General features: G+C 50.9%; 1 protein-coding gene across 1 annotated transcript; it reads left to right on the plus strand.

The window, feature by feature from the left end:
- The first annotated feature begins 1,205 nt into the window (after window positions 1–1,205).
- Window positions 1,206–7,358, plus strand: LOC117885529. Its single transcript, XM_034786802.1, has 6 exons — window positions 1,206–1,231; window positions 2,100–2,332; window positions 5,151–5,480; window positions 5,731–5,756; window positions 6,700–6,913; window positions 7,264–7,358. Exons 1-6 carry the CDS (start codon window positions 1,206–1,208, stop codon window positions 7,356–7,358), a joined length of 924 nt encoding a protein of 307 aa, XP_034642693.1.
- The last annotated feature ends 11,174 nt before the right edge of the window (window positions 7,359–18,532 follow it).

Below are 18,532 nucleotides of genomic sequence, written 5' to 3' on the forward strand. Positions count from 1 at the left end.
TCTAGGTCACAGAAGAATCAATTCAGGGAAATCCTAGGGCCTGGGTGACCAGGGCCGGCTCCAGCATTTTTGCCGCCCCAAGCAAAAAAAAAAGCCGCAATCGCGATCGGCGGCGGCAATTCGGGGGAAGAAAATAAAAACGCGATCGGTGGCAGCAATTCGCCAGCAGGTCCTTCGCTCCCAGAGGAAGTGAGGGACCTGCCGCCGCCGAATTGTCGCACGTGCTGCCCCTCTCCGTTGGCTGCCCCAAGCACCTGCTTATTAAGCTGGTGCCTGGAGCTGGCTCTGTGGGTGACACAGGAGGTCAGACTCTATGATCACAATGGTCCATTCTGGCCTTGGGATCTATGAAAATCTCCCCGGGTGTGAGAGAGAGAGAGAGAGAGAGAGAAAGAGAGAGAAACGGGCTGTGGTTTATTTGGCATGGTGTATTTCCTAGCGAGGGGGTGGGTGCCAGGCAGTGAGATGAGGCTGGTTTATGATCATGTCTGTCCAGGACTCCTATCTGCTCCCTTCTCCTCATTCCATCATGGCCTCTCCCTCAACAGTGACCCTCTGCCTCTGTTCTAGATCTCTCGCCGGCCCCCACACTCTTGTGGGAGTACTGGTACACAGTTTATCTCCCAGGGTAGTGGGTTAATCTCACCTGCTCGGCTCCTGGGCGTGAGGAGGTTTCAGGATACAGATTCTTCTATCAGAAAGGGCAGCAGGACCCCAGTGTAGTCCTCAACCCTAATGCTGGAGCCCTGCTGGAGTTCACAGCTGAGAAGGGAAATTAAGGATCATACACCTGTGCATACAGGAGATTGGAATCCAATCAAGAGATCTCATCTAGGAACAGCAGCTCCATCTCCATAACAGTGACAGGTGAGCCCCTGTTTTTCCTCCTGTTTGATTGGAGAGTCCCTGAGAAGCTGAAGCCCACCCCAAAACCACAGCTTCACCCCCTGTCTCTTGTCAGGGCCCTTCCCAGCATCTCAGACACTTTGTGGTGGCCTCAGGAGGTCCCTACTGATCAGCAAAGATTGGGCACTGACAGGTCACTGCTGTGGGCAAGCTCAAAGCACCGGGGTCCCAGGTGGGCACTGTCAGGGCCACCCTCTGTAAATCTACAGCCCTTCAGCTGCCTGGCTTCCTCAGTCATGATTTCTGTCATTAGAGGGATTGGTTGCTGTCATGTTATCTGACCCCATGCCGGCACCAATATGTCAGGATCCTTCACTCCCCATGTGTATGGGAAGGGAAGGTGCTACCCTGACGTGCTTGGCCCCTGGGGAGAAAGCACCCTAGGACACAAATTAGTCTATCATGGCAGGGATTTGGTCTCCAAAGAGGTCCCTGGTCCCAGTGGAGTGACTGGGTGACACTCACAGCTCAGGCAGAGACCACCCCTTACCCCTGCTGTGCACTGGGCAACCCAGTCCAGCCAGTGGATCCCAGAGAGGCCCTGCCTCCAGTTGGGAAATACATGGGCACAGTGCAGGGTCAGGGTTCAGTGAGGTGCAGGGGTGCAGGGAGTTTCACATGGAGAAGTTTCCAACCCTCTCTAATTCCTGAAATGAATTTTGCCTTATATCTGCCCCTCACCTCCCAGGTCCTTCCACAGATCCCATCCAGGTGTGACCCTTCTTCTGTATCTAACATTGACCCCTGTTTTCCAACCCCACCCCTGCGGCCCCATCTTTCTCCTTCTGGAGAGCCTGTTCCCCTGACGTGCTTGGCTGCCCCTGGGGTCACAAAGCTGCAGGATCCAATTTGACATGGTGGGAGGATGGAGCATCTCAGCTGAGGGCTGATCCGGGAGCAGCTTCCTTATACACTGAATGTCACAGGGCTGGGAGTCTCTGGGTTACACACCTGTCTGTTCTGGGTATGCCCATCTGGCCAGGAGATCCCATCTGGGAAGAGCCAGCCTGTCTCTAACAGCTTGGGAGAGGCAGCACTGGCCAGAGAGAGTGGGGTGGGGTGTGTGTGGGGGTCACTGACTTTGCTCATCTAGCTCCTCTCTTCATTTCTGGGGCCCCCTTCTACCTTTATTCCAGACCCTCCACCTCCCCCCACACTCTCTCTCCACCCCCTGCACCCCATCTATATCCCAGGGGAGTCGGTAATGCTGAGGTGCTCAGCTCCCATTGGAGAAAAGTGAAGAGATACAGGTTCTTCAATCAAAGACGGGAGCGGATCTCCAAAGGAGACTCCAGCCAGGTCAACTGGCTGATCACCACGACTTACGCAGCAGACAATGAAGCATACAGCTGTGTGTACTGGATAACGGTGCTTGGGCGACAGATCCCATCCAAAAGGAGCCCTCCTGTCCCAGTGCCTGTGATGGGTGAGATCCTATTTTCACCTGGGGGGGTGAGACATGAGGGTCGTCTTCTCCATCCCTTCCTAGTTACCCCTGAGGATTGCGCTGCTGCAGCCCCAGACCATGATCCCAGTGCTCCCAGTGCCCCCTGCCTCTCCCCAGCAGTGCCCACAGCCTGACTGTCCAGAGACCCATTAGCATAGCCTGGGACTTTCTCCTCTCTCCTCTGCACTAAGCCCTCTGCCCTAGACACTGGCCATCAGGAAGTTTAGACTTGAAATTAGATGAATGTTTCTAACCATCAGAGGAGTGAAGTTCTGGAACAGCCTTCCAAAGGGAGTAGTGGAGGCAAAAAACATATCTGGCTTCAAGACTAAGCTTGATACATTTTTATGGAGGGGATGGTATGATGGGATAGCCTAATTTTGGCAATTAATTGATCCGTGACTATTAGCGGTAAATATGCCCAATGGCCTGTGATGGGATGTTACATGGGGTGGGATCTGAGTTACTACAGATAATTCTTTCCTGGGTGCTGGCTTGTGAGTCTTGCCCACATGCTCAGGGTTTAGCTGATCACCATATTTGCGGTTGGGAAGGAATTTTCCCCCAGGGCAGATTGTCAGAGATCCTGTTTGTTTGTTTTTTTGTGTTCCTCTGCAGTGTGGGGCATGGGTCACTTGCTGGAGGATTCTCTGCATCTTGAAGTCTTTAAACCATGATTTGAGGACTTCATTGGCTCAGACATTGGTTAGGGGTTTGTTACTGGAGTGGGTGGGAGAGATTCTGTGGCCTGTGTTGTGCAGGGGGTCGGACTAGATGATCATAATGGTCCCATCTGACCTTAAAGTCTATGAGTCTATGAGACACTCCTCTACACAGAACAATCATCTTCCCCTTCCTCTGCTCTCCAGACCAGCTCCCAGCCTTCTTCTTTCCACCAACTCATTCCTCTTAGGCACAGACCCCGCAGCCAAGGAAGGGAGCAGGTCTCTGATGCAGTCCCCATCTCAACCAGGAGGGGCCAGCTGGGCTAACAGCTGAAGCAAAGAAACCAGAGCCCCAGGCCTGGATAATCAAGGCCTGTCAATGGATCATAGATCATACTTCATAGGCTGCCAGGCCAGAAAGGACCACTGTGTCCATCTATTCTGGCCTCCTGCATTGCAGATGCCAGAGAAGTAGAGCAGAACGAGCACTAACGTCCCTCTGGCCTCCACTCCTGCTTCTTCTGATTCCACTTCTGATTATCATCCTCTCTCCCTCTTTGTATGCTGGAGTCTAGTCTTTGAATTTGCACCTGCTCCTTTTATTCCCCTCCTCTTCTGCCCCATCTTTGCTCTTTCATGTTCCTGATGAGCCTCATGCCACAATATTTAGGCCCAACAGGGCTGCCCAGCTGAGAAAATGACCTCCTCACTCTCCTAAATTCCCACACAACTGACAACATGTCCGCTATACCAACATCAACACAACCACATAACATGGCTGCCCAGCACAGCCAAGGACATGTCTACCCAATATGTCTACCTGATTTCCAAATATAGCCGCCCTTCAGAGAGCAGCACAATACATGGCCACTCCACGTGGCCAGGAACATGGCTGCTCAATGGACACAGATGTGGATATCCAACCTGGCCACCTTGTGCCTCTACCCTCTCAGACAGTAGAATCCCACCGGGGCCTTCCAGCTCTCAGCCAGTCTGGCCAGAGTGACTGAGATTGCCAGATGCTCTGGGCCTTCCCTATCTACCAACATCAAGAGCTGGGGCATTAGTAACATAGAGGTGACAGAAGAAGAGTCACATCCTGGTGACCATGGCTGACTTATGATCCCCACATTCCAGCCCCACATGGTATCTGAAGGCAGTCATCCCCAACCCCTAACCTGGCTCTTTGATGGTCCAAGTATCTGAGCTGCTTACAATTTGTTAATAGATATAGCTCATCCATGCTCATTGTAGATATGGGGAATAGTGGAAAAGAGAGGGTAAGTCCCACAAGGGGCCTGTGGTACAACAGGAAATTCAACCCCAATAGCCAATTCCCCAGGCCAGCCCCCTAACCACTGGATCATCCTTCCCCTTTTTGGAACGAGAAGCAGGCTGTTACAGACATGTTCATGTTCTCAATGAGCCTCACATCACAATATTCAGGCCCAAAATGGCTGCCTAGCTGAGAAAATGGCTTCCTCAATATTCTAAATTCCCACTCAGTCGGCAACATGGCCACTATACTGATGTCAACACAATCACATAAGATGGCTGCTCAAGACAGCCAAGGACATGTCTACCCAATATGTCCGCCTGATTTCAAATATGTCTGCTCCTCAGAGAGCAGCACAACATATGGCTGCTCAACGTGGCCAAGAACATGGCTGCCCAACAGAAACAGACCTTGGCATCCAGCATGGCTGCCTTGCACCTCTACCTTGTGGGATGGTAGAATCCCAGCAAGGCCAGCCAAATCTCAGAAAGTCTGGCCAGATGGGGTGGGATTGCCAGACACCCTGGGCCCTCACTATCTAGAGAGGGCTCCATAAATATAGGGGGCTAGGGCATTAGTAATGGAAGGGTGACAGAAAATGAATCACCTCCTGGTGACCCTGGCCACTTTATGATCTCCACATCTCAACCCCACATTGTATCTGAAGGCAGCCATCCCAAACCCCTAACCCGGCTCTCACACAAATTTTGTGGGGCCTCTCAGCATCCTGAGGAGAAGCAAGTGGCTCTGGACAGAGAACACAGGTTATCCATGAATAAATTGAATTCTGGGCACCATCTCTACTTTCTCTCCCTCCATGTTCCTGCTGAACCCTCTGCTTCTTTTATCCCAGCAGATCCCCTTCCCCAGCCGGTGTTGAGTGTGGATTCCCCATCCGCAGTAGTGAGTGAAGGGCTTCCCCTGCTCATCACCTGTGCGGCCCCCAGGAACTCTGGTGAGCAGAGGTTTCATTTCTACAAGGATGAGGCCAAGATCATCCCCGGGGATGCAGGGTCTGAGATTAGCACCACGGAGCCCGGCACCGGCTCTCTGAACATCTCTGTCCTCAGCATTCCCTGGGCCGGTCCAAACAACATCGGGGAATTCACCTGCGGGTACGAGGAGAATATGAGCAGGAGGTGGATCCTGTCCCGCAGGAGCTGGGTGGTGAACATCACCAGGACAGGTGAGACTTCCCTAATTTCTTAATTCAGCTGACTGTGTTGCTCCCATCGGAGGAGTACCATCTCCAGGATCTCTCCTGGGAAAGGAAGGTCAGATGAGGTGAGAGATGTCACATGGAGATAGAAAATAAAGTGGAGTTGGAAATCTCCTTTCTCTCCCCATGCCCTTTCTATCTATGATACTTTGATGGCCCAAGTATCTGAGCTGCTTACAGTTTGTTAATGGATATAGCCTCTCCATGCCCATTGTAGAGATGGGGAATGGATGCAAAGAGAGGGTAAGTCCCACAAGGGGCCTGTGGTACAACAGAGAATTCAACCCCGATAGCCAAAGCCCCAGGCCAGCCCCCTAACCACTGGATCATCCTTCCCCTTTTTGGAATGAGCAGCAGGCTGTTACAGACATGTTCATGTTCTCAATGAGCCTCACATCACAATATTCAGGCCCAAAATGGCTGCCCAGCTGAGAAAATGGCTTCCTCAATATTCTAATTTGCCACACAATTGGCAACATAGCCACTATACTGATGTCAACACAGTTACATATCATGGCTGCTCAAGACAGCCAAGGATATCTCTACCCAATATGTCTGCCTGATTTCAAATATGTCTGCTCCTCAGAGAGCAGCACAACATATGGCTGCTCAACATGGCCAAGAACATGGCTGCCCAACAGAAACAGACCTTAGCATCCAACATGGCTGCCTTGCACCTCTACCTTGTGGGATGGTAGAATCCCAGCAAGGCCAGCCAAATCTCAGAAAGTCTGGCCAGATGGGGTGGGATTGCCAGACACCCTGGGCCCTCCCTATCTAGAGAGGGCTCCATAAATATAGGGGGCTAGGGCATTAGTAGTGGAAGGGTGACAGAAAATGAATCACCTCCTGGTGACCCTGGCCACTTTATGATCTCCACATCTCAGCCCCACATTGTATCTGAAGGCAGCCATCCCAAACCCCTAACCCGGCTCTCACACAAATTTTGTGGGGCCTCTCAGTATCCTGAGGTAAAGCAAGAGGCTCTGGAGAGAGAGCACAGGTCAGCTCTGGGTAAACTGAACTCTGGGCATTATCTCCATTTCTCCCACTGCCCTATCCCTGCTGAACCCTTCCCTTTGCTCCTCCCCTCAGACACCCTTCCCCAGCCAGTGCTGAGTGTGTATCCTCTGTCTGGAGCAGTGAATGAAGGGCTCCCCATGCTCATCACCTGCATGGCTCCCAGGGATACAATGACGGAGCCAAGACCTTCCCCGAGGACCTTGTGTCTGAGGTAAACACCACAGAGTCCAGGACATGCTCTATGAACATCTCTGTGCTCAGCATCCTGTGGTCTGGCTCCCACAACACCGGAGAATTCACCTGTGAGTATGAGGAGAATGTGAGTGGGAGGTGGATCCTGTCCCCAAGGAGCTTGGCCATGAATGTCACAGTATCAGGTGAGGCAGGCTATGACTTTTAATAACTTCCCACATAAATTCACCCTTGAACCTCAGACACAGTTCTCAAGCGAGCAACCAGCACCCAGTGACCCTGATGGCCAAGCAAGGTCAGGGTTGGTCAGAGTGGGACAGGAAGAGAGGAGAGGAACAGACCAGACACAGATGGGAAGAATCAGGGTCTAAGAGAGAAGGGCTGGGGTGGGTTTCACATCTCACCTTGATGGCTCCTGAGATCCAGGGGAGTTTGTCGTGAGTCCTGGAGGCACAGACACACAGACATCATGTGGGTCACCATTAGCAGTGATGTTCACCTGCCGGTTCCACTCATTATTCTCCTCTCTCTGCAGCTCGTAGCTTCCTCTGGGTCCAGGAGCTGGTGGTGGGTGGCTCCTTCTTACTCATCAATGGCCTCATCTTCCTCGTCTCCCACTGCTGCTTCTAGACTCAGGTAACTTGCTTTGTGAAGGGGGCCCTTCATTCTGTGCCTTGGATTCCTTCCACAGGGTGACCCATTTGGGCTGTGATCTCTCCCTTTGAATTTCAGCCTGGGGGAGGGTGTTAGAAGGTTCTGGTGGAAAGTCAAAGAGTGAGATCTGAGAAACATATACTGGATCTCATAGATGCTGACTCTGTGGGAGCTTCAGGTCTGGAGAACCCACAGGGAAAAATTAGTGGATGCTCTGCACCCACTGGCAGTCAAGATCCCCTGCCCCCTCCTCCCCCCCAAGCACGCCACATCCCCGCTCCTCTGCCTACCTCCCAGCGCTTCCCGCCCAGCCGCCGCCAAACAGCTGTTTGGCAGCATTAGCAAGGTCAGGGAGGGAGGGGGAGGAGTGGGAAGGTGGCACTCTCAGTGGAGGAGGTGGGGCTGGGGTGGATATTTGGGGAAGGAGTTGGAATAGGGGCAGGGGTGCAGCGGAGTTAGGGTGGGGACATTGGGGAAGGAGTTCAAATGGGGGTGGGGAAGGGGTGGGAAGAGGTGGGGAGGGTGAGGGGAAAGAGGGGAAGTCGGTGACTATGGAGGATCTGAAAGGATTTTAGACACCATGCAGTCTCCTGCAACCAACAAAAATGCAGTCATATCTGGGGCGGGGCATGGCTACTGTTTCACAGCTGCACAACTCTCATGCACAGAGTTTGCTTGCTCGGTGTGAATCCAGGGAATCCTGCATTCACACCCTACACATGGCTGCAATGATATGTGTATCAATCCTGCCTTGTGAGGTATCATTTGAAACTCCCATCACATTGATCAATAATATAATGGTGGTACATATGTGAGAATGCCATAGGTGGAAATATGGCCGTCCTCTGCTGTTGTTTTTAAAGTCTGTATTTGAACAAAGGGGAACCAGGTCTCCCCAGGGTTTGAATACAACTGATGCAGAGTGACAAGTGACAAGAGAATTACAATGTGCATATGCGGTGAACATAAGAACAGCCAGACTGGGTCAGACCAATGGCCTATCTAGCCCAGTATCCTGTCATCTGACAGTGGCCAATGCCAGGTGCTGCAGAGGGAATGAACAGGACAGGTAATCGTCAAGTGATCCATCCCCTGTCATCAATTTCCCGCTTCTGGCAAAGCATGGTTTTGCTTCTCTGCCCATCCTGGCTAATAGCTGTTGATGGCCCCATCCTCCCTGAATTTATCTAGTTCTTTGTTGAACCCTGTTATAGTCTTGGCCTTCACAACATCATTTGGCAAAGAGTTCCACAGGTTCACTGTGCATTGTGTGAAGAAATACTTCCTTTTGTTTGTTTTAAACCTGCTGCCCATTTCATTTGGTGACCCCTAGTTCCTGTGTTAAGAGGAGTAAATAACACTTCCTTATGTACTTTCTCCACACCAATCATGATTTTATAGACCTCTGTGATATCCCCCCTTTGTCAGCTCTTTTCCAAGCTGAAAAGTCCCAGTCTTATTAATATCTCCTGTTCCATACCCTTCATTATTTTCGTTGCCCTTTTCTGTATATTTTCCAATTCCAATATATCTTTTTTGAGATGGGGTAACCAGATCTGCATGCAGTACTCAAGATGTGGGTGTGAAGGGTTCCCCACCCCGGGGTGCCACCTGGAACTGGGATACCACTGAGCCCCTCTGACCCACCAACCTGGGCTGCCTTTACACTGTACTGCTGTGACCAGCCTGCCGAGCCCTCTCCCAGGCTCCAGCCTGCACTTTTACCAGCACACATACAGGTAGGGACACACCCAGCTGCAGTTACATGCAGACAGGTTCTTTAACCAGCCACTGCATGGGAAGGTCTAGCTAGGGCACCTCTCAGTTCCTAAGGCATGCACCCCTCTGGAGTGTGAACCCAACATTATACCATCTGGTGCTGCACAGGGAACTGTACGTGTAAGCTAATGAAATTCGCCCCCTTCTTCAATGTGGAGAGGAAATATAAAACAGCTTTCTGCCCCGAGTTCTGATTATCACACACTCTGGTTTTAGAAAAAGCAAAAACAAGTTGATTAACTACAAAAAAATTAGATTTGAAGTGATTATAAGGGATAGCAATCAGATCAAAGCAGATTAACTAGCAAATAAAAAAAAACACGCAAACTAAACTTAATATAATGAAATCATGGCTGGTTTGTAGAAAATAAATATGGGAGTGATATTTACTCCTTCACATAGCCAAATGAAATTCATAGGGAGCAGGTTTAAAACAAACATAAGGAAGTATTTCTTCACACAACACACAGTCAACCTGTGGAACTCTTTGCCAGAGGATGTTGTGAAATCCAAGACTATAACAGGGATCAAAAAAGAACTAGATACATTCATGGAGGAGAGGTCCATCAATGGCTGTTACCCAGGATGGGCAGGGATGGTGTCCCTAGCCTCTGTTTGCCAGAATCTGGGAATGAGTGACAGGGAATGGATCATTGGATGATTACCTGTTCTGTTCATTCCCTCTAGGGCACCTGCCATTGGCCACTGTTGGAAGACAGGATACTGGGTTAGACGGACCTTTGGTCTGACCCAGTATGGCTGTTTTTATGTCCTTATGCTCTTATACGAACATAATAGAAATGTGTTATTGAATAGAATGAATAAAAAATTCTCACCTTAAATGATGCAAGCAGATGCAGGCTCTTAAGAAGTAAGCTACACTAACTTACAGCTTGGAATCCCCAGGTGTTTCATTCACAGGCTAAAAATCCCTCTAGTCTGGGTCCAGCACTTCCCCCCAGTTCAGTCTTTGTTCCTCAGGTGTTTTCAGGAGTCTCTTTGGGTGGAGAGTCAGTGAAGAACCAGAATGATGTCACTCCCCTGCCTTAATTAGCTGTTGCATATGGCGGGAACCCTTTGTGTCAAAGCTTGGTTCCCACACCAGTCAGTGGAAAAACACTGGTATTCCAATATGGAGTCCAGCACCTGGTGACCTGGTGACAAGTCCCTGTAGTGTCATATCAGCTATGAGTCAGAGGCTGTTTGTAGGGTCCTCAGAAAGCCCCCCAACGCCCCCGAGATAAGTTTCTTCTGAGGCCTATTGTTTTCTCCTAATGGCTCATTAACCTGAATGGGCCCTCCCAGCCAGCCATTTTGACTGAGTGCATTCTGCCTAGTGGGCGTTGCCCATGTGTAAACACATTTGTAACACGGATACATAATCAACATTCCTAAATTCAGATACAAAAATGATACATGCATACAAATAGGATAATCATATTCAGTAAATTAGAACCCTTTCAATGATATTACACATGATCTATGTTGCATAAAATGCGTGATGATTATGCCATAATCAATTAACAATAATATCACTGTGAAGAATATGGGGTGCAGTGTCACAGTGGGCATACCATGAATTTATGTACAGGCAGTATGATGTTTTGTCTGTAAGGGGGTTGAGGCTGTCTCTCCATCCTTCTGGGAGGGAGGCCATGCTCCCTCAAGACAAGGCCTCTGAAAGGGCACAGTTCAGGGGGAATTAGCACTGGGGTCTCCATCACGTGGCGGGGTAGAGCAGTAATAAGTCTATGGACCCTGGCCCTCCAATAGGATGGGGCACCAAACAGAGGGCTCTAGCCTGCAGTCAGGTTAGAGCAGCAAGGTCTATACGCCCAGTCCCTCAGGCAGGGTGGGGCAGCTAGCAGTTAGGAGGCTGGGGCCGGTATTCAGGACAGAGCAGTAATGAGTCTAGGCCCCCAGGCCCCCAGCCAGGGCAGGGCACCAAACAGTTACAGGATTCTCCCCTGTAGTCAGGGCAGAGCAGTAAAGTCTAAAAGCCCAGGCACTCAAGCAGGGCTGGGCAGCAAACAGTCGGGGGTCCTGGCTCTGGCAAACCACCACCAAACACAGGCCTCTTGGCCTAGAGTGGGGAGCCTGCCATCCCTGGGTGGGTGGCAGGGGTAGGGGGACCCAGGCCCACCAGACTCTAGCCCAGGGCCCTAAGAGTGGTGGAGCGGTCTGCCACTGGGTCAGCGGAGAAATCCAGCTACAACATGCTGCCTGGCTGTTAGACAACAACACAGCCGAACTATATTCAGCTCCCCTGGGCCAGTGGCTCTCAACCTTTCCAGACTAATGTACCCCTTTCAGGAGTCTGTTTGTCGTGCACATCCCTAAGTTACACCTCACTTAAAAACTACTTGCTTAGAAAATCAGATATAAAAATACAAAAGAGTCACAGCACACTATTACCGAAAAATTACTTCCTTTCTCATTTTTACCATACAATATAAAATAAATCAATTGGAATATAAATATTGTACTTACAGTTCAGTGTATAGTATATAAAGCACTATGAACAAGTCATTGTCGGTATAAAGTTTTAGTTTGAACTGACTTTGCTAGTGCATTTTATGTAGCCTGTTGGAAAACTAAGCAAATATTTAGATGAACTGATGCACCCCCTGGAAGACCTCTGAGTGCACCCAGTACACATACCCCTGGTTGAGAACCACTGCCCTGGGCTACAACCTACACTCCCGTTTGGGGCTGGGGTACCTGGGTCCCAGGGTCATCGTTCATCTCGCTGGGATAAATAGCTAATGGCAGCCCCAGCAACTCCTTGGGTGTCTCTGGCAACTGGCAGCTCTGGCAGTCCCTCTGGTCTCAGGCGCTGTAGCGGGCACTGTCGGGTCTGAGCTCCGGCAGTGGATGGAAGATGTCCTTCTCCTCTGGTGGCTTGTCCTCAACTGAGCTGGAGGGCCTGCCTTTTATACTTCAGGTTCCTGTCCCTCCCTCCTGCTTCCGGCGGGGTGGGAGAGGGTGTCCTTCTGGCAGGGCAGTTGTGGTTGTCCCTCCATCTGTCTGGAGGGAGGCCACTCCCCCTTGTTACATGTCTTATTATCTATCCCTTTCCTAATGACTCCCAGCATTCTGTTAGCTTCTTTGACAGCCGCTGCACATTGGGTGGAAGGTTTCAGAGAAGTATTCACAATGGCTCCAAAATCTCTCTTCAGTGGTAACAGGTAATTCAGACCCCATCATTTTATAGGTATAGTTGGGAATACATTTTCCAATGTGTATTGCTTGCATTTATCAACATTGAATTTCATCTGCCATTTGGTTGCCCAGTCACCCAGTTTTGTGAGATCCCTTTGTAGCTCTTCGCAGTCTGCTTTGGACTTAACTATCTTGAGTAGTTTTGTATCATCTGCAAATTTTGCCACCTCCCTGTTTACTCTTTTTTCCAGATCATTTATGAATATGTTGAATAGGACTGGGCCCAGTACAGACCCCTGGATCACCCCACTATTTACCTCTCGCAGTTCTGAAAATGGATCATTTATTTCTACCCTTTGTTTTCTGTCTTTTAACCAGTTACCAATCCATCAGAGGACCTTCCCTCTTATCCCATGACTGCTTATTTTTCTTAATAGCCTTTGGTGAGGGACCTTTTCAAAGGCTTTCTGAAAATCTTCAAAGCCATCAAGGAGAGGAGGTAACGACTCAGCTATCTGCGGGGGCTGGAGCGGCACTCCCAAGAGACCTTCCTGCTTCTTGAAGCAGCATAAATGAACTTAAAGAGATATGCTCTCAGGGACAATAGAGAGAGGGTCAGTGCACCTCCAAGTTATCTTCTGCCTCGGACGACAGGGGAAACCAGCGCCTCATACTTCGGTGGAAGGTTATGACCGAGAGCCGGTCGGCCAGGCTGGACCATGCTTACTAGAGAGTGAAACCATCTTGAACACAGACCGTGCCTTGCTACGTTGAGTTTTAGCCTTTCAGCTGCATTTTCACTGATTTTCTTGTAACCATTTTTCTCTTGGATTCTTTTCACTTGGCATCGCTTAACCTGTTAACCTGTTAGCCTGTTAATAAATTTGTTTTATTTTAATCTAAGCCAACCCAGGGCTGGATGTGAATTTAAGTCACTGGTAACTACAGTTAATGTGGCGAGCAGCTGTGGATTGTCTCTTTAAAGGAGCAAGCGACCAATATTATTTCTCCAGATGAGGGATGGACATTTCCGGGCAAATGGTTTGTGGGGAAATTTGGGCCAGGGAAGCATTGGGGTCCCATGGTTAGCAGTAACCAAGACTTGTGAAGACCAGAGCATGGTGAGAGGTACCAAGCAGGCTGCTGGAGTCGGTGTTGCTAAACCAGGTCTGTTGATCGCAGATGCTCAGTACATGCCTGTCTGCTGGTGGGAAGCACCCACACAGGGAGCTGCAGGATCCAAGCATTTCAAGGGACCAAAGGTTATGGGGCAGGAGGGTGTGGATGAAACCCCAAAAGATGGCACCCAAGCATAGCGGCTTTTGCACAACATCAGCGAGCAGTGACCCCAGCAACCATCCAACCTCCCCTAGTGTAGGACTCTGCAGCTCTTGTACAAAGACACAGGACCAATATCCATGAGCTCAGCAGAGCGAGATTTATGTGCCCAGTCGAAGTGGAGGTGGGAATTTAGAGAACAAGAATTGTGCATGTGAAGAGCCAGTGGGTATTTAATGACCAGGCCTGTCATTAGCTTCTCTGCACACCTTCCACGAGATGACAAATCCAGCAGCACAATGCACCCTAAGGAGACACTCATTCTTGTTCCCGAAGCACCGCACCCCCTAGCACCACGCAGGGCATGGCAGCCAGCACGGCCTGCCAGGGGAGAGCGCCCCTTGCCCTGCTCCCTGCAGCACAGCACCCCCAAAGGAATACACTGAATATGGTTGGGGTCACTCAAGCTGGCTGAGTGTGAGAAATTGGAGTGTACCACAGCTCACGAGGCACGACCTGGTGTGAAATGGAGCCTGGAGGGTTGATGACCCTGCATTGCTCCTTGTGTTTGTGTCTTCCAGCGTCTGCAAGACGCTCCCAGGCGGTGCCCACAAGGGCTGTAGGACAACCATGAAATTCTCTGACACCCTCCATCTCTGAGCCACTCTATTAATGTGTCTGAATGTTCATGATGGACAGTTCTCTCTTTCTTCCATGTGTTCTTTTGAGGCAGCCAGCAGGGGGATCTGGGAACCAGGACTCCTGGGTTCTATTCCAGTCTCTGGGGGAGGTGTGGGGTTTAGTGGATAGAGCAGGGGAGACTGGGAGTTAGGATGTAGGGGTTTTACTCCAAGCTTTGGGAGGGAAGTGGGCTGTAGTGGGTTGGAGATGGGAATCAACCCCCTGCTCTGTTTTCAGTTACACTTTTCAACCCAATTTGGTTGGTGTTATCTTTTATCCTTCTTTATGCTGTAGAAGAGCCACAAAGTTTGGAAAATATCTCCATGGTGATTATGGGTCATGCAAGGGTAGATAAAGGCAATCCCCAAAGCGCTTTGACTTTGGGTAATAGAAATCGCTGCCTCATATGAAGACTTGAAACTTACAATGCCCAGAATACAGAACAAGAGATTCCTTTACACCAGCTCAGACTCCGGCCCCTCCCACCAGCACTTCATTGAAGTACAGCCGCCAGTGCAGGTCTTGGAGAAGGTGTCGGGAAGTGATCAGCTGCCCTCAGTCCCTCCTTACCTGAGTGCTGCTGCCTGTCCAACCGCTGAGCTGAGCGGTGACTGCAACTAAGGTTGTGACTTCCTCTGCATCCCTCAGAGGGGAGGGGCCCATCCCCCTCCTTGCACCCAGATGGAGCTGGTGGCTGAGCTAAGAACCCAGCTCCCAGCCTAGAGCGAACAGCTCAGCATGTTGCTAACTCTCCTTCGGCCTCTGCTGGGTAAGTGACATTCCTCGGCCCACAACCCTCTGTGTGTGTGTCTGTCTGGAAACTCCTCCTCCACCCTGCCCCACATCCCTCCATCCTACTCGGCCCTATTCCCTTCCCAGAGCTCTCTTCTCTTCTCTTCCAGCCTCTCTCCAGATTCTCCCCAGGCTGGTGTCCCCCCAAGTAACGACATATCCTGTCCTTGCTGAGATGCTTGCAGAGGGGGGGATGAGGGGGAAGAGGGTTTTGGTCGGGGGGGCCGGCATCCCCGTCCTCTCACACAGAGAGAGTGAGGGCTGGACGAGCCATGGAGCCTGAGACCCCACCTGCCCATTACACTGAGTCCCCCCAAGGCAGGGGCCCATCCCTGTGGGTCAGTGAGTGGAGGGGGGAGGCGAATGTAGCTCGAGGGAGTCACTGGCAGACAAGGTACTTCACTCAGGTAAATGAACAATTTAGAAGTAACGTTAGAGGATGTGTGTGTGTGTGTGTGTGTGTGTGTGTGTGTGTGTGTGTGTGTGTAATGGAGTTAGGAACCGGGGTTGTGTAAATGTATATAACCCTTCTGCCCATCAGAGTCGGCAGCAACAAAAGCCGGGTTCAGTGTCTAGGGGTTCCATTTCAATAACACAATGCAAAACCGGCTCGAGCCCCCAACCAGTGACCTGGGACAATTACATATCACCCTCCGGGCACCTCTAAGAGGCAATACTTCCCCTTTTGCAAGCACGGAGTCTGAGTGTAGCAAAAGACTTTTAATAACAGAGAGAAACAATGTGGCATTACGTTGGGGAAACACCACAAACAGGATTTGTAACACAAACCATGAGCAAAAGACCCGCCCCCAAGCAAATTGGGTCATGTCCTTTCCCCAGAGCGGTTCTTGAGTCCAGCAACCCAAAGTCACCCAAAGTCCCCAAAGTCCAGCAACCCAAAAATCTCTGTCCCTGGCCAGTGCAGCCCCAGAATTCAAAAGTTCATCTGCAGAGTTTTACCCCCCCAGCCTGGGTGGAAATGGGGGGAGTGTTTTAAGGGGCACCTTATGTGGTCCAAGGCCGACTTCCCTGCCTCTCCGTGGGGCTCAGCTCTGCTCCGCCAGCCATCCCGTGAGCAGTTCCAGCCACCCCACTAACTGCTCCATTCCACCAGCCACTCCACTCTGCCAGCCATGCCGCAAACTGCTCCACCAGCCGCTCAGCAACATATCTTCAGGCCCCCCCATTACTTAACACAGTACTCAACTTTAGCTCTTTAGTGATTTCAGCTTGTAGTAGGGGAGCCTCAGTGCTGGTGCACCNTTGCTCCTTGTGTTTGTGTCTTCCAGCGTCTGCAAGACGCTCCCAGGCAGTGCCCACAAGGGCTGTAGGACAACCGTGAAATTCTCTGACACCCTCCATCTCTGAGACACTCCATTAATTTGTCTGAATGTTCATGATTAAGAGTTCTCTCTTTCTTCCGTGTGTTCTTTTGAGGCAGCCAGCAGGGGGTCTGGGAACCAGGACTCCTGGGTTCTATTCCTGGATCTGGGACAGGTGTGGGGTTTCGTGGATACAGCAGGGGAGACTGGGAGTCAGGATGTATGGGTTCTCCTTCAAGCTTTGGGAGGGAAGTGGGCTGTAGTGTGTTGGAGATGGGAATCAACCCCCTGCTCTGTTTTCAGTTAAACTTTTCAGCCCAATTTGGTTGGTGTTATCTTTTATCCTACTTTCTGCTGCAGAAGAGCAACAGAATTTGGAAAATTATCTCCATGGTGTTTATGGGTCATGCAAGGGTAGATAAAGTCAATCCCCAAAGCCCTTTGACCTTGGGTAATTGAAATTTCTGCCTCATATGAAGGCTTGAAACTTACAATGCCCAGAATACAGAACAAGAGATTCCTTTACACCAGCTCAGACTCCGGCCCCTCCCACCAGCACTTTATTGAAGTACAGCCACCAGTGCAGGTCTTGGAGATGGTGTCAGGAAGTGATCAGCTGCCCTCAGTCCCTCCTTACCTGATATGATTCTGCCTGTCCAACCGCTGAGCTGAGCGGTGACTGCAACTAAGGTTGTGACTTCCTCTGCATCCCTCAGAGAGGAGGGGCCCATCCCCCTCCTTGCACCCAGATGGAGCTCGTGGCTGCGCTGAGAACCCAGCTCCCAGCCTAGAGCGACCAGCTCAGCATGGCGCTAACTCTCCTTCTGCCTCTGCTGGATAAGTGACATCCCTCAGCCCCCATCCCTCTATCTGTCTGTCTGGAGATTCCTCCTCCACCCTGCCCCACATCCCTCCATCCTACTCAGCCCCATCCCCTCCCCAGAGCTCTCTTCTCTTCTCTTCTCTTCTCTTCTCTTCTCTTCTCTTCTCTTCTCTTCTCTTCTCTTCTCTTCTCTTCTCTTCTCTTCCAGCCTCTCTCCAGATTCTCCCCAGGCTGGTGTCCCCCACGGGTAACGGCATATCCTGTCCTTGCTGAGATGCTTGCGGGGGGGGAAGATGAGGGGGAAGAGGATTTTGGTTGGGGGGGTAGGCATCCCCTTCCTCTCACACAGAGAGAGCGTGGGCTGGACGGGCCATGGAGCCTGAGCCACCACCTTCCCATTACACTGAGTCCCCCCCAGGCAGGGGCCCATCCATGTGGGTCAGTGAGTGGAGGGGGGAGGCGAACGTAGCTCGAGGGAGTCACCAGCGGACAAGGTACGTTGCTCAGGTAAATGAACAATTTAGAAGTAACGTTAGAGGATTTATGTGTGTGTGTGTGTGTGTGTGTGTGTGTGTGCATGCGTGCATCCGTGTGTGTGTAATGGAGTTAGGAACCGGGGTTGTGTAAATGTATGTAACCCTTCTGCCCATCAGAGTTGGCAGCAACAAAGGCCGGGTTCAGTGTCTAGGGGTTCCATTTCAATAACACAATGCAAAACCGGCTCGAGCCCCCAACCTGTGACCTGGGACAATTACATACCAACCCCTGGGTGCCTCTAAGAGGCAATACTTCCCCTCTCGCAAGCACAGAGTCTGAGTGTAGCAAAAGACTTTTAATAACAGAGAGAAACTATGTGGCATTATGTTGGGGAAACACCACAAACAGGATTTGTAACACAAACCGTGAGCAAAAGACCCGCCCCCAACCAAATTGGGCCAAATCCTTTCCCCAGAGCGGTTCTTGAGTCCAGCAACCCAAAGTCCCCCAAAGTCCCAAAAGTCCAACAACCCAAAAATCTCTGTCCCTGGTCAGTGCAGCCCCAGAGTTCAAAAGTTCATCTGCAGAGTTTTACCCCCCCAGCCTGGGTGGAAATGGGGGGGGGTGTTTTAAGGGGCACCTTATGTGGTCCAAGGCCGACTGCCCTGCCTCTCTGTGGGGCTCAGCTCTGCTCCGCCAGCCATCCCGTGAGCTGCTCCAGCCACACCACAAACTGCTCCACTCCGCCAGCTGCTCCACTCTGCCAGCCATGCCGCAAACTGCTCCACCAGCCGCTCAGCAACGTATCTTCAGGCCCCCCCATTACTTAACACAGT

The sequence above is a fragment of the Trachemys scripta genome, chromosome 12 (assembly GCF_013100865.1).
Source record: "Trachemys scripta elegans isolate TJP31775 chromosome 12, CAS_Tse_1.0, whole genome shotgun sequence".
Taxonomy (NCBI): Eukaryota; Metazoa; Chordata; order Testudines; family Emydidae; genus Trachemys; species Trachemys scripta.